Consider the following 15112-nt stretch of genomic DNA (forward strand, 5'->3'; position numbering starts at 1 on the left):
TGAACATGACTCTGCAGTCACAGACTTATTCACTCTCCAAATAGTGTCGTTTTAAGAGTCAGGTACTGGGCTCGGCGCCTATAGCTCAACCGGCTAAGGCGCCAGCCACGTACACCTAAGGTGGCGGGTTGGAATCCCCAGCCCGGACCCGCCAAACAACAATGACGGCTGCAACCAAAAAATAGCCGGGCGTTGTGGCGGGCACCTGTGGTCCCAGCTACTTGGGAGGCGGAGGCAGGAGACTCGCTTAAGCCCAGGAGTTGGAGGTTGCTGTGAGCTGTAATGCCACGGCACGCTACCCAGGGGGAGAGCTTGAGGCTCTGTCTAAAAAAAAAAAAAAAAAAAAAAAGAGTCAGGTACTGGACACTCCACAACTATTGAGCTGTGTAATCTAAGGCAAGTTGCTTAATTTCCACAGACCTCAGTTTCCTTACTGATAAAGCAGGGTTAATAATGGCACCTGCCTCGTGGAGCTGTTGTAAAGATTAAATGGCGCTATCTCTATAAAATCCCTAGCTCGGTGCTAGCACACATATTAAGGATGAATGAGCTCCGGGTATTATTTACATTGCTCTTAGTACTGAAGGCCAAGTGTTCTACCACTGGGCCCTTAGCACGTGCCAGATGCTGTGCTGAGTATAGAATGGACATACAAATAAACAAAGTGAGGTTCTTGCCCTTGAAGCGAGAACTTGAGGTCTGCATGTGTATATAAAATAACAAAAAACATGTGAAGTCAGACAGCAAATTAGGCACCAACCAACACAAGGCAAAGCAAATCCAGAGGAGTAAGGGGTGGTTTCTGACCTGAGGGGCAGGGCCCAGATCAGATAGGCTTGGTGATAACTGAACCTTCCAGTGCAATGAGAGGTGGGAACAGGAGGTTAATGCCAAGCAAAGACTTGAGAGTGAAAATGAGGGTGGTAATTGGATCCAAAGCCCCTTCTCCCTGGTGGCAGAAGAGGATGGGAAGGTGATTTGGAGCCAGAATGTGGAAGGCCTTGAGCACAATGTTAGGGAGTTTGAGCAGATATGGTCACAATCATATCTGATTCTCAGCCAACACTCTGGCAGCAGCTTGAAGGAAGGCAGGAGAGGAGAGAGTGGAGGGTGCAACCCAGACACTGCCAAGGGTATGAAGGAGAGAGCCCCACATTGCCCTGTCCTCAAGGAGCTCGGAGCTCATATAGGAAATGAGACCTATGCATGTCCACTTCAGGGATGAGAGGCCCTGTATAATGGCTCACATCTATAATCCTTGCACTTTGAGTGTCTGTAGTAGTTACTTAAGGCCAGGAGTTAGAGACCAGCCAGACCAACATAGTGAGACCCTGTTTCTACAAAAAACAGAAAGAAATAAAAACCATCAGGGAAGAAGGCCACAGAAAAAAGTTATGCCTACCTTTGGGTGGATCTCAGGGAAATAAGACTTTCACTTCCTCATCTGTAGAATGGGATAATGGCAATATGTCTACTTTTCAGATTTATGAGAATTAAATTATATTAGGAAAGTGTCCAGGTAAAATTCCATGCAGTACTACCCAAGCACAAATTCTGATGCTGGGAAGCCACTATTTTTCTTGTGCTGGGCAAAGGAATGTGAGGGACAGTCAGAAGCTGGTGAGAATGGAAAGTAAGCTGGGGTGTATGACAAAAACTGAGCCGAGGCTGACACTTTGGGCTTCTATTACTTCAACTTACTTAGGAATTGACTCATAACTTCACGTCTTAGTTCCACCTCTAGGGCACATCTTTTGCTCCTGCCAGGAGTCCTGTGGCTTTCTGTGGGACACAGATGTATGAATAAGGACAATGTTGGCAGGGAGGTGCTGAGCTGCTAGAATAGTAGCTGGAATTCTACTCTGGTTTGGGGATTTATGCTGTTGACAAGATGCATGTGTAAGGATGTCACCTCAACTCTCTAGGCCTAAGTTTTCTTCCCACATTGGGCTAAGTGACCTCGAACAGTCATAAGCCTGGAGCTGTCTTGGAACATGGGAATTCCAAAGAACATGATTCGGTGCTAGCCATTGACCCAAAGCCTGGGCACAGATACTGCCTTTGCATCTGAGCAGGAGAGACAAACCCGGTTTTTTATTGCAACCTACAGTCCTGGCCTGCGATGGATATAGCCATTGTGGAAAACCCTTTCCACCTGCCATGCTGGGGCAGGACCTGCTCTTCTGACCCCATGAACAGGGCTTTCCAGATAGATAATTTCTGCGGAAGAGCAAGCTCTCATGAGAAGCTGGGTGCGGTGACACATGCCTATAACCCACTACTCAGGAGGCTGAGGTAGGAGGATCATTGAGCTCAAAATTTCGAGACTAACCTGGGTAACATATGAAGACCTCATTGCTTAAAAAAATTAGAAAATAGGGTGGCCCCTGTGGCTTAGTGGGTAGGGTGCCAGTGGGTAGGGTGCCAGCCAAGGGTCACAGGTTCAAACCTGGCCCCCAGAAAACGGCAACAAAAAAATAGCCAGGTGTTTTGGCGGGTATCTGTAGTCCCAGCTACTTGGGAGGCTGAGGCAAGAGAATCACCTAAGCCCAGGAGTTAGAGGTTGCTGTGAGCTGTGATGCCACGACACTCTACCAAGGGTGATAAAGTAAAACTCTTGTCTCTTAAAAAAAAAAAATTAGAAAATAAAAATGAAAAATAGTAGGTTCTTGATTCATCACCTGTAGCACAGTGGTTATGGTGCCAGCCACATGCACTGAGGCTGGCCAGGTTCGAGCCCGGCCCGGGCCAGCTAACCAACAATGACAACTGCAACAAAAAAATAGCGGGTGTTATAGCCGGCGCTTGTAGTCCCAGCTAATTGGGAGGCTGAGGCAAGAGAATCGCTTAAGCCCAAGAGTTTGAGGTTAAGTTAAAGTTGCTGTGGGCTGTGATGCCAGGGCACTCTACCGAGGGGAAGAGAATGAGACTCTATCTAAAATACATAAATAATAGTTGGTTCTCATGGGAACCATGTACTAGCATTGGAGCAGTTCTGCAGACATACATTTTTACTTCTTTTTTTTTTTTTTTGAGACAGAGCCCCAAGCTGTCCCCCTGGGTAGAGTGCTGTGACATCACAGCTCACAGCAACCTCCAACTCCTGGGCTCAAGCAAGTCTCCTGCCTCAGCCTCCCAAGTAGCTGGAACCACAGGCGCCTGCCACAACGCCCAGCTATTTTTTGGTTGCAGCCGTCATTGTTGTTTGGCAGGCCCTGGCTGGATTTGAACCTGCTACCTTAGGTGTATGTGGCTGGCGCTTTAGCCACTTGAGCCACAGGTGCCAAGCCATTTACTTTTGAAATGTATTCATTGAACACCAATACCAATGAAGCAATACATGCTCCCTCAAATACTCATAAGGATTCCACAAGATTGATGTTATTACATATTCATAGAGGAAAAGACTGTGGCTCCCAGAGGCCACAGGTTGTGTGGGCTGACTCACTCTGAGGCCTCCCCACCTGCCACAATCACCCGCACCTTCAGCAGTGTTGCTCCCTCAGCCTGAGACCAGTTGCTCAGTCTCTGCTTCTTGTCCCATCTCTCATAACTTCTCCTTTCCACTGATTTCTTCCTCTTGGCTCACAGTCAAGTACGCCTCTCCGGTGCACACTCACCTTTTCTTGACCTCAGGTTTTCTTTCCTTCCCAGCAGGGCACATTCACAGCCTTCTTGTCTTACCCCATTCTCCCCCGTTCCTGGGTCACTGCACTGAAATCACTCCAGGTGAATCCTCCACGGGCCCTTCCATTGTCAGACTCCGTCTGGGGATTGCAGGGAACTGTCTGGACCACCTCCTCATTCAGATGCTCTCCTCCCTCAGTTTCCATGGCGCCCTCTCTCTCTCCTCAGCTCATTCCTTGGTCGTGGGTCTTCTGAGGGCTCTCAGCCCTGCAGCCTCTTCTCGCTGTAGAATATTCTGGGCCGATTGTCTCTGGTCATGGCTACAAGCCTGCCTGCTCACTGATGGCTCTCTGCTATCTATTTCCAGGCCTGACCTCAGGTCTGAGTTTTAGTGTCATCGATGGAGCTTGTACACATGGGCCCAAGTCTTCTCTTGGATATAACTTCCAGATGTGGCCATGAGTCTTCAGAGCCAACATGTTCGAAATTAGATTTGTTATTTTCTTCTCCCAAATTTGCCTCTCTTCCTATATTGTCCTTCACACTTAGTGCCATCTCTACCCACTTAGAGAATTCACTCGGAACCCACGTGGGACACTAGACTCCTGCGAGGCCCTCATGCCCTCAACAATCCTATTGGTCCTGTCAGTTCTGCGCAACACCCCCCCAACACACACACACACATACCTCATGCATCAGGTCCCACCTCACTGGGTCCAAGTCTGAGCTCAGGCCCTCAGGGAGGACTGCACTAGCCTCTCAAAGTACAGTGCTCCCCTCCCACCTGCCCATGCATATGTAAGCCCACTGCGGCTAGAAGGCTCTTTCTCACACCCAGTCTTTTCCCTTCCAGCTAAAACTGTGCAGGGATTCTCCACTGTCTAAGAACCTCATTGCTGTTTATCTCCCCCAGACTCATCCACACACCCACACCTGAACCCTGTGCTCTGCTTGGGGAAATATGCCTGCAGATCTCAGCCCCCCTCTTAATTGTCACAGGCTGCTACACCTGCCTGCAAAACCTTCCCTTCCGCTCTTCCCCTGGTAAAGTCCTTCTGCCTCCCCAAAGACCCAGTTCCCACCTCCCGAGCCTGCCCTAACCTCCCCAGGGTGAGCTGAGCTGTCCTGCTCTGTGTTCGGTTCATGTCCACCCACACGGTTTGTCACGGCCCCGCTGGACGTCAGCCCTGTTTGTGTACAGGTGTTGCTTCTCCCCCGTGCCATCTGTGCTTGCACTGTCAGCACGGAGCACAGGAACTGGCACACTCTGCCTATTAGGGGAGACGATGTTGAATAAAAATACACAAGGGCACGACTTTGGGGTGAGGCGCCCAACTTGAGCCCTAGCAGATATTCATAGAATTGCACAACTTGACAGAGATAAAGCCCAAAATTGGAAAGAAAATTCAGCCTATTCTTCATCTATTCAAACTTCATATACGAAGTATACCTTCTTGGGGTCAGGCACCACTGTCCTGGGTACCAGATTCCAAGATGATTTATTCTCTGTTCTGGCCCTCAAGGAACTCAGAGGCTGGTAGTTAGAAAGCCCAGGAAAGAGCATCCCTGGCTCCTTAAGGTGCAGTGGCCTCAGGATGGATGAATGTGTGTACTCCTCTTGTGGGGGGGGTGTGTGGAGGAGGGTCTGTTTCACCCTCGATGTTGTAACTGGAAACAAAGATGAGGAGCGAGAAGACTTAAACTTAGTTAGGCATGTGGTCAGCAGCATCAGCAGAGTGTGCTTGGGCTGAGGATCTTGATCCCTAACGTTGACAGCCAGGGGCCATGAAAAGATCTCAACCTTGGGCCGCAGGTGCCTGTGTAATATCTCCTGGCTGGCATTCGTGTTCACGTTCCATGTCTGCATCCAGAGATCAACCTCTGTGTCAGTATCTGTACGTATGTGATGTGCTGTTCTGGGTGGTATGAGGAAGTAAAAGATAATTACAAAAAATCCCATGCTAAGAAATCTAAACTCTACTAGGGCAGCTAATACATGTGTACAATTTACCAAATCCTGCTGGGCCGGGTGGCTCATGCCTGTAATCCTAGCACTCTCAGAGGCTGAGGTGGAGGATTACTTGAGCTGAGGAGTTCAAGACCAGTCTGAGCAAGAGCAAGACCCTGTCTCTACTAAAAATAGAAAAACTAGCCAGGTGTTGTGGCAGGCACCTGTAGTCCCAGCTACTCTGGAGGCCGAGGCAAGGGGATTACTTGAGCCCAAGTGTTTGAGGTTGTGGGTGGCGCCTGTGGCTCAAAGGAGTAAGGCAACGGCCCCATATGCCAGAGGTCAAACCCAGCCCTGGCCAAAAACTGCAAAAAAAAAAAAAAATCTGTTAAAAAAGAGTTTGAGGTTGCTGTGAATTATGACACTACAGCACTCTACTCAAGGCAACAGAGTGAAATTCTGCCTCAAAAAATAAAGAAATAAAAAAATAAAATCTACTAACAGAGCTAATACATGTATACAAATAACCAAAAATGCAACAAATCCTAGGATTATGGAGTAGAATCTACAAAATGCTTTGAGTTTCCACTCTAAGCTCAGGTGTTTTGGGTCATTGGGCTTACCGGTTGGAGTACAAGGCTAAATGGGGCCAAAGGCACAGGCCAATTACCTGGGAACAGCTCTTCTCACTAATCACAAGCGAACCCACAGCTGGCCACATTCCAGTAAACCACATTGTGCATAAATTGGAGAAGCCCGTTAGATACCGGGGAGAGTCAGTCCAGCACAATTCAGACTTTGCTGTATCTTCCCTAAGCCCAGATACCTGCTCTCCTATCCCAAATCATGTGAATTTAAAATGCCCCAAGCTTTAAAATATATGCTTTCCCTTTATGAAGTTAACATGATCATTTCTGTGTTTTTATATAAATTGATGCATCGAGTTCGAAAACACTTTTTAAATCAGACGGCATATTATACAATTTTTAAAATCCCAGTTTTAAAAAAGTATTGCTTGGTTTCAGAGGAGAAACAGCCTTTTGTTGACACGGATGTCAGGGGAACAGCACTAAAAAAACATCAAAGATAGTCACACACACATATCCCAGAGTATTCAGAGGGAACACCCTCTGTCTTTCCCATATGCGGCATGGAAAACGGGGCCAGAACGATCCTGCAGAAACTTCCTGATGAAAACAGCCCCGTCAGCCCTTCCCCAGCTTGGGGCTGGCTGCCTAGTAACCCCAGCCAGGGCTGCCACACTGTGCCTCGCAGACAGTGGCAGCCTGCAGCAACAAGAGGGCTCACGGAGTGCGGTCCTCCAGACCTGGCTAGGTCCGGGGGACAACCCTTCTACCCAGCCCCATTTGGCAAAAAACCCTCCGGATTAGCAAATGGGGAGTCGCAAGAGCCAAATTCACACTGCCTCCCCGGCCCTCGGCACCCACCTCCGGGGCTAGTCACTTCCTCTGACCCCCAGCACCCAGCTCTGCTGGGGAGCTCTAGGGTCTGCATTCCGCAAAGAGCTTTTGCAAAAAAATCAAACCATCCCCTCCCGCAATTGGGGTGGGAGGGACCTTCTTTTTTCTTTTACCACGAAAGGGCAGGTTATGGGATTCTCCAACCCCACTCTCACTTTAAGTGTGCAAAATTCTCCCATCCTCGCGTTGAGGCTGGGCAGTTTCATCGGCCAGCACTTTGTGCGTTCTTGGCCCCAGGCTAAGTGCTCTTCCCGTATTACCATATTTAAGTGTCCCAGCAGCCCTCTGAGGTAGGTGTTATTATCTCTAGTTTACAGAAAATAACTTGCCTGGGACTTAAAACTAGCTGGCTTTTGAGCCCAGTTCTGTTTTGATCCCCAAATTCTACAACTTTATTGCTGTTCTTTGTATAGCGAGGATAAGAATAATATTAATAATTAATACTTATTGAACAATTACTTCAAGCCAGGCACTGTGCAAAGCATTCCTACAAATCACTCTCAGAGGCAGTCTGCCACTTACCAGTGGTGTGACCTTCAGCAAATTTCTTAACCTCTTTTTGACTCAATTTCCCTGTCTGCAAAATGCGGCTGAAAATATGGTTGTTGTAAAGAGTAAATAAGTTAATATATATAAGGCCCTTAGAACACTGACTAACGTATAATAAGCCCTGAAGATTTTGTCTTTTTTTTTTTTTTCCAAAACCATCAACTCTATTTCACTGGTGAGAAATCTAGGCTTAGAGAGGTTAAGCAACGAAGTGGCCCGGACTGCCCAGCGCACACCCTGCACAGATCCGCTCAGAAGTCATGCGGAATGGGGACCAGCCGGCAGGGGATTTGCGCCGGGCAGGTGGGAGACTTGCTTCTCTGGCGTCGCTGCGGAACGCGCTACAGCCTGGAGGCCTCGGATGGTCCAGCAGGAAAGGCCGGAGGTCCGCCGCGCTCCGGACCTAGCTTTACCGCCTGCGAAGCACTGTGGGGGAGACACCTGTAGGGGACACCTGTGCACAGAGGCTGGGTGCCCGCCCGGAGCCCCGCGACCCCCGCACATCCCCCCGGGCGCGGGGCAGCTGCCCGCAGCTCGGAGCCGGCCACCCGCCCGCACCCCCCAGCCTGCGGCGCTCCAGGGCGGAGTTTCCTCCTCTGCTCATTGTTCACTGCCCAGCGCCCGCCCAGCTCCGGCCCCGCCCGGCCCAGCCGCCGCCGCCGCGGGCGCGCTCCTGGGGGAGGGGAGCGGAGGAGGAGGGGAGGAGGAGGGGAGGAGGAGGGGCGGGGGCCAGCGCGGACGGGACGGGAGTCGCCGCTGCTGCCGGCGGGGCCGCAGCCGCGCAGACGCCGCCCAGGACGCAGCCGCCGCCGCCGCTGCTCTGCCGCTGGCTCTGCGCCCCAACCCTGCTCTGCGGCAGCGACAGGGAGAAAGGGCCGCTGAGCGCGACTCAGGAGTCCCGGGCCACCGCAGGGCCGTAGGAGCCAACGCCAGGCCTCCCAGAGCGGCGCCCACGCTCCCACCACCCGGACGCACGGACCCTCCCTCCTCTAGTCCCGCAGCCACCTGCTCCCGGCCCCGAGGCGAGGACACGATGCGCTCAGCGCTGGCGCTCTCGGCGGCGCTGCTGCTCCTGCTGCCACCGCCGTCGCTCTTCGACAATGGTGAGTGGCCGCCGGACCCCCACCGTGCCCGTGCGTTCCCCGCCCCGCCAGGCTGCAGGGAAGCCCCGCGCGCCGCATGGTCAGACCCGGAGCGTCCACTTTGTAGCTGGGGCCACACGCGGAACCCTGACCTTGCACCATGCACGCCTCCTGCAAACTCTATTACGCCACAGGTACCGGGCTCGAGCGCGTATTAGTCCCCAGTGTCCACTCGGGAGGAGTGGGCGGTGGATTGTGTCGGGGCAGAAAGGGGTGCGCCAGCTGTGAATGGGTTTGCGGAACAAGGAAAGGGATACTTTGGACACCGCGAAGCTCTGTGCTTCTGCGGGACCTCAGGGTCTGATTATGCGTTTTCTTCGTGTTGGGAGTGATCAGACAATATTGTGTAGTCGTTAATACCAGGCAAGCGGCAGACTAGAAACTCAAGAAGAGGTCCCTGAAGCAGGTGACAAGCTTCCAGTAATGCCTGTGCAGGCGATGAGCTTGCCGGTTCGCAGAGATGTTTTCCCAAGCAATGTCTGAGCTCAGGCTAAGCCCCCTTGAGCCCTGCTGGGGCAGGCAGAGGGAAGGAAGTGGACCTTCCACAGTCCTAGAGTCACCTGGCTGGGAGGGGGGCCTGCCTCCATGGCACAGGAACAGGTCCCTTCTCATTGCCTGATGGGACCGCGCTCCAGTTCCTTCATACGTGAGGACTAATCACTGCGAAGCAGCTCGAGCTGCATCTTAGACACACACTAGAAGATGCACCCGTCTTTCTTGAGCGGCACCTTAGAAAATGCCCGCTCTGTTTTCCGTCTAAAGGTGAAATGTTTCTGTTTCTCTTTTGGCAGATAGATGCTGGCTGCAAACCCAACCATAACAGTTTTCCCAAAGCCCCCAGGGACAGCGGGAGTCCCAGCCCCAGGCCCACCTCCAGGCGGAAGGAACCTTTCTCAGTCTTTCTTGTCTACTGAGCACGTGTCTGCAGGGAGAAAGAACAGAGGTGGTGCCCCCACCTTAGGGTAGAGATAACTGCAGTGACAACCAGACTCCAGAGGGGGACTCTGTTGCTGGCTGGTGGTTTGGGTCTGGACTCTGAGCGGGAGGGGAAGATGGGATGGGGACAGTCTCTGCACCACTGGAACCTCTGGTGGCGGGCAGGGATTGGCATGCGTGCAGGTGAGCATGCAGGCAGCAGGAAGGGCATCTTCTCCACAGCCAGATTCCACCAGCTTGACCAGAAAGGGAAGAACACCCGCTGGGGGAAGGGTGTGTGCCCCTGAGGAGGGGCCTCAGCTGAGAAACAGTGGCAGCAGCTTTGGGACAGCTGCTCACCACATATTTGCAGAGTCTGCAGGGATTGAGGTTGAGGAGATGCTGGAGTATGGAGGGTCTACTTTGTCTGGCTCTTGGAACAGCGGGACATGGACATATCCTACCCCCCACCCCCAACTGCTAGAATTCTGTGATTTAATCACAGAATCTTCCTAACAAAGGAATTATCCCCAGACAGGTGCTCCTGTCTGCCCAGCAGTCTACAGTTAAACTTAGGGGCCCAACCATACATTAAAAACCTTTTCTGTGCTTTTGGTTTGATCACTATTTGGCAGAGCCACATGGCAAGTCATACCTCTGAGCCTCAGTTTCCTTATCTGTGAGATAGAATAAAAAAGCAGAAAAGACCTCTATCACTGCCAAAAGGATGGGTTGACCTGGTGCTATCAGTCTGATAGAGTCATTCGATGGGTGAATTCTAGGAGAGAGAAAGGCGACTTGGTGTCGTGGAAACACTGAAATCGGGTCAGACTTGGGTGACTATGGACAAGATAATGAACTTTTCTGAGCCTCAGTTTTTCCATCTGTGAAATAATAACAGCACTACCTGGTGGGTTGCTCTGAAGATGAAGGATAACATATGTTATGGGCTTGGCCGTGTGCCCAACTGGCAATCAGTGTTCAAGAAATAGTTGTGATGATGGCTTGGCTCCTGTAGCTCAGTGAGTAGGGCACTGGCCACATACACTGAGGCTGGCAGGTTCAAGCCCGGCCCTAGCCTGCTACACAACAGTGATAACTACAACGAAAAAATAGCCGGGCCTTGTGGCAGGTACCTGTAGTCCCAGCTACTCAGGAGGCTGAGGCAAGAGAATCACTTAAACCTAAGAGTTTGAGGTTGCTGTGAGCTGTGACACCATGGCACTCTACCAAGGGTAACATAGTGAGACTCTGTCTCAAAAAAAAAAAAAAAGAAAGAAAAGAAATAGCTATGATGATTACTAAAGCGCATGTATTAAGCACCTGGTTATTTGAGGGTACCCTAAGCATTGTAGGTGTCAGCGGATGTATAATAGTAAAAACCCCCGACAGCCCCAGCCCCACTCAGTGGGGGAGGTGTGTGTAAAAGAGTGAGGTCAGGGGAAAGCTTCCTGAAGAAGGTGGGGTTTTCACACAGGAATTTTAAAATAAATAGGGTCAGTGATTGCTAGTGTGGCTGAGGCTCAGTATCCTGGAGCATGCAGGGGACATCAGATTAGGGACTGGGGGGGTTTGAGATGAAACCAGTGAACTGCAGGAAGGCTTTGGGGGAGGAAATGAGCTCTTAGAACTGGAGAGAAAGTTCCATGGGATGGAGTGGGCACTGTGGATGCTTCTAGCATGCTGCTGCTTGGGACAGGACTCTGAGGCAAGAGTGAGCAGCACTTTGGGGGTTGGGAGCCAACTTGCCATGGGAAGCATTAGGTGGCAGTGCTGCCCTCGGCCTGGAAGAGGCACTGGCTCAGAGGTGGAAGAGGCTGCCCCACCTCCCCTTTCCTGAGGGATGCGTGGAGGCTGCCCCACCTCCCTTTTCTTTAAGAATGCTTGATAGGGGCGGTGCCTGTAGCTCAAGGAGTAGGGCACTACTCCTCATATACCAGAGGTGGTGGGTTCAAACCTGGCCCTGGCCAAAAAAAAAAAAAAATACTTGATAGAAAGGAGGGAGCTCCTGCTGGTAGGGGTTTGACATTGACACCTCTGCCCTTGGGATGCTGGGAAGGGTTAGGGTTCCCCTGGGGAGGGAGGATGGAGAGTCTAGGATGGTCTGTGTGTGTCTCCCCCACTGTGTGGTGAGCCCAATAGTGCTGATAGCCTACCACTGCCACCTCCAGGGGCCAGTGCAGACCCAGCACCAAGCAGCTCGGAGCTGGCCCCAGCCTTGGCTTCTGGGTCTCTGGAAGGGGACCTGCCCAGGACACCTCCATCGCTGAGGGTAGGGATGTCAGGCCAGTAGTCTCTTTCTCCAGCAGTCAGAGCGGGTGGGAGAAGCTGTGGAAGGTCGGGGTTTCTGGGCAGGGGATCCAGGGTCCGTGCTCTGAACTGCTCTGACACTGGTGGCAGCTGTGAAGACAGCTCAGCACTAAGCTCAAAGCCCTCCACCTAAGGAAAGTGGGAGGACCCCTCCCTATAGCTCCTTGAGAGAGACTTCTTGGGAGGGGATTTAGATGCCCCCTGCCAGCAAAGGGACTGCTGCTTCACACCTTTCCATGTGGGCTCCATGGGCCTCTTCACGGCAGCCGACTCAGCATTTGCCCAGGTGGAAACTTCTCCTCCACAGTGGAAGATGTTGCTCTCCCATCCCCCACTGGGAGACTTCATTGGCCCTCAACTCTGGGCTCATTTCCTATTTGTGCCCGCTGGGTACCCTGCAGGGCAGGAGCTCAGCTGCTGGGGTTTCTGGTCCTGTCTTATTCCCAGGAACATGGGTGAGGTTGGCCAGATCTCTCTTTAGACAGAGTCCTGTCCACTTTGTGTTGGAAGATCACACAAGGTAGCAGATTTGGAATTGTGTCTCTTCAGGCCACACAAGGCAAACAACTGTGAGTATACTCTATAAGGAAATCTATACAAAACATGCATTAAAGAACCTCCTCATATTTGCAGCAGCATTTACCATAAGATTACTCCAAGTCAGTGGCATACCGCCATTCAAAATGGAGTTCAACTGGCAAAGGATGATTTCCATATTACTTCTAAATAACCCAGAAAATCACAGGATGCAGAATTCTAGAGCTGGGGTGTCTCCTGGAAATCACCTACTATCCTCCACTCGTTCAGATGGGGGAATGCAGACCAAAGAGGTGGGCTCAGTCACCCAAGTTCCTAGTGACACCCAGCAATGGCCTCCCAGGAGATGAGTGTGTGCATCGTAGGTGCTGGGAGTGAAAAGTGGCCCTTACTGTGCTGATTCTCTCCTGGGAATTGGGGAAAGCCAATGAAATTCCTTTAAGAGGTTTTTGTTTGTTTGTTTGTTTGTTAGTTTTTAAGAGACAGAGTCTTTGTCGCTCTCAGTAGAGTGCTGTGGCATCAAAACTCACAGCAACCTCCAGCTCTTGGGCTTAGGGGATTCTCTTGCCTCAGCCTCCCAAGTAGCTGTGCCAGAGGCACCCGCCACAATGCCTGGCTATTTTTTTGTTGTAGCTTGGCTGGGGCCGGGTTCAAATCCACTAGTATATGGGGCTGAGCCACAGGCACCACCCCCTTTAAGAGGGTTTTATGAAAGTGACAGATGTATCTTGTGCCCAGATCTCTCTCCCTACTCTTTCCCCATCATAGTAAAATGAACTTCCTGAGGGCTCCCTGAGTTCCCTGAGTTCCAGTTGCAGTGCTGGCCACTGTGCGTTGTGACTGTATGTGTCTGTGTCTCCTGCTGGCCTATGAGTCCCCATAGTGTCCACGGCCTCCAGCCAGTACCGGGAACAGTTAGGTGGTTGAGAGATGCTTGCAGGACAACTGACTGCCCAAATACAGAGACCCCGCTGTGGGTGCAGCAGCAGCTTCTGCTCACATTGCCCTCATCCCTAACTCTTGGGTTAGCCCTATTCCCACCCTGGACCACTGTAGCAGTGGCCAGCACAGACTCCAACTAAGACCAGCCATCGGGCTACCTCCCTTGTCTCCACCCCTTTCCCCGACACATACCACCACCACCCTCTCTTCCTCTGTAGCTTTATCCCCCTCGGGTCAGCCACCTTGCACTTCCCTAGGGCCAGGGCGCAGGGTGGCACCCCGTCCGCCAATTGTCATGGCCGGAAGGCTGCGTGCCTTAGCCCAGGGAAAAGAGAGTTCCAAGGAGTGGCCAAGCGAGAGTTACCATCTAGCCCTCGGTTGGGGTGCAGGGGGCCCTTCCACAACCAGATCCCTGGAAATATGTGGGCTGACCAAGTGCCCAAGCCATCTGATCTCTTACCTTCCCTTCTAGCTGTCTGACCTTGGGCAAGGTAGTAGGGACAGTGGCAAGGCAAGGCCTGGGGAAGTGGGCACTTTTTGACTCTTAAATACATTGGCTGTGTGTGAGGCTGAAACCATGGCCCTTCTTACCTGATAGTCCCATAGCTCTGTCCAATGGCCAGGCCCCTGGGTTTCCATCAAGTCTGAGTCCCATAATAACCTCTCCCTATACACTGATGGGAGCCACAGAACTTTCTGGTTGGGGTGGCAGGCCTTTGGATAGCTGCTGTCTCACAGACCATTTCAGAGAGGGGAAACTGAGGCTTAGACACAGGACTTGCAACATATCACGTAGCTCTTCACCTAAATATTGTCATTTCCTTGAGTTCTGCTTGAATGCACCTTCTCAGAGAGGACTCCTAGGGCTGCCCTGGGTAGGACCTCCTCCACCCTTGCCACAGCCTCATTCCCCTGCTCAGTATTTATTTCTCCACAGCACTCATCAGCTGATACATAGTCATTGCTTTTTGTATCTGTCCCTCCTCCATTAGACTGTAAGTTCCTTGAGTTCCAAGGTTCAGAGCTGTAGCCACATACCTAGAATAGTACCTAGCACACACTAGCTGCTCAATACATATTCGCGGAGTCAGGGGCAGAGCTCAAAGTCTTGTCTGCAGATCTGTGCTCATCAATTGCAAGGTCCCTAACCTGATTCTAGAAGGAGGGAGGGAGGCAGGCAGCATTGTGGGGGCTGGCTCTGGGGTTTAGGGGATAAAGTCATGTGGGCATGAGGAGGGACCAGGGTCTCCTGCTAGGAGGAGGTTCATGGGAGGTTCATCAGCCTCACGTTTCCTGTGCCATCCCCATCCAAAGGCTGTATCAGCTGAGGAGTCAGGTTTCTGTTGGTTAGAACTCAGTTTGGCTACTCTATAGCAACAAACAGAAGTAGTGGGCAAACAAGGTAAGAGATCTCTCTGTTGGTGGTTCTGCCATCATTCTTGTGCCACCTTGTGGTCCATGATGGCTACTGGGGTTCTAGCACCAGGAGAAGGAAGGACAGGAAGGATGGAGCTCCTCTTTTGAGAAAGCCTTCCAGAAACTACGCAAGCCACTTTTGGTTACATTTTTGTGGAACAGAATTTAGTCATGTGTCACACTTAGCTGCAAGGGAAGCAGGAAAGAGTACTTTTCTTTTCTTTTCTTTTTTTTTTTTTTTTTTT

General features: G+C 51.4%; 1 protein-coding gene across 1 annotated transcript in view; it reads left to right on the forward strand.

Moving 5' to 3' along the window:
- Nucleotides 1-8638: 8638 nt before the first annotated feature.
- PODXL (podocalyxin like) overlaps nt 8639-15112 on the forward strand; it is a 41459-nt gene continuing 34985 nt past the window's right edge. Inside the window, exon 1 of the mRNA XM_023514202.1 lies at nt 8639-8708. Coding sequence (XP_023369970.1) covers nt 8639-8708 — 70 coding nt within the window. The remainder of the gene's footprint in view (nt 8709-15112) is intronic.

This window comes from Otolemur garnettii, unplaced genomic scaffold, assembly GCF_000181295.1.
Source record: "Otolemur garnettii isolate 467f Iridium unplaced genomic scaffold, OtoGar3 scaffold00049, whole genome shotgun sequence".
Lineage (NCBI taxonomy): Eukaryota > Metazoa > Chordata > Mammalia > Primates > Galagidae > Otolemur > Otolemur garnettii.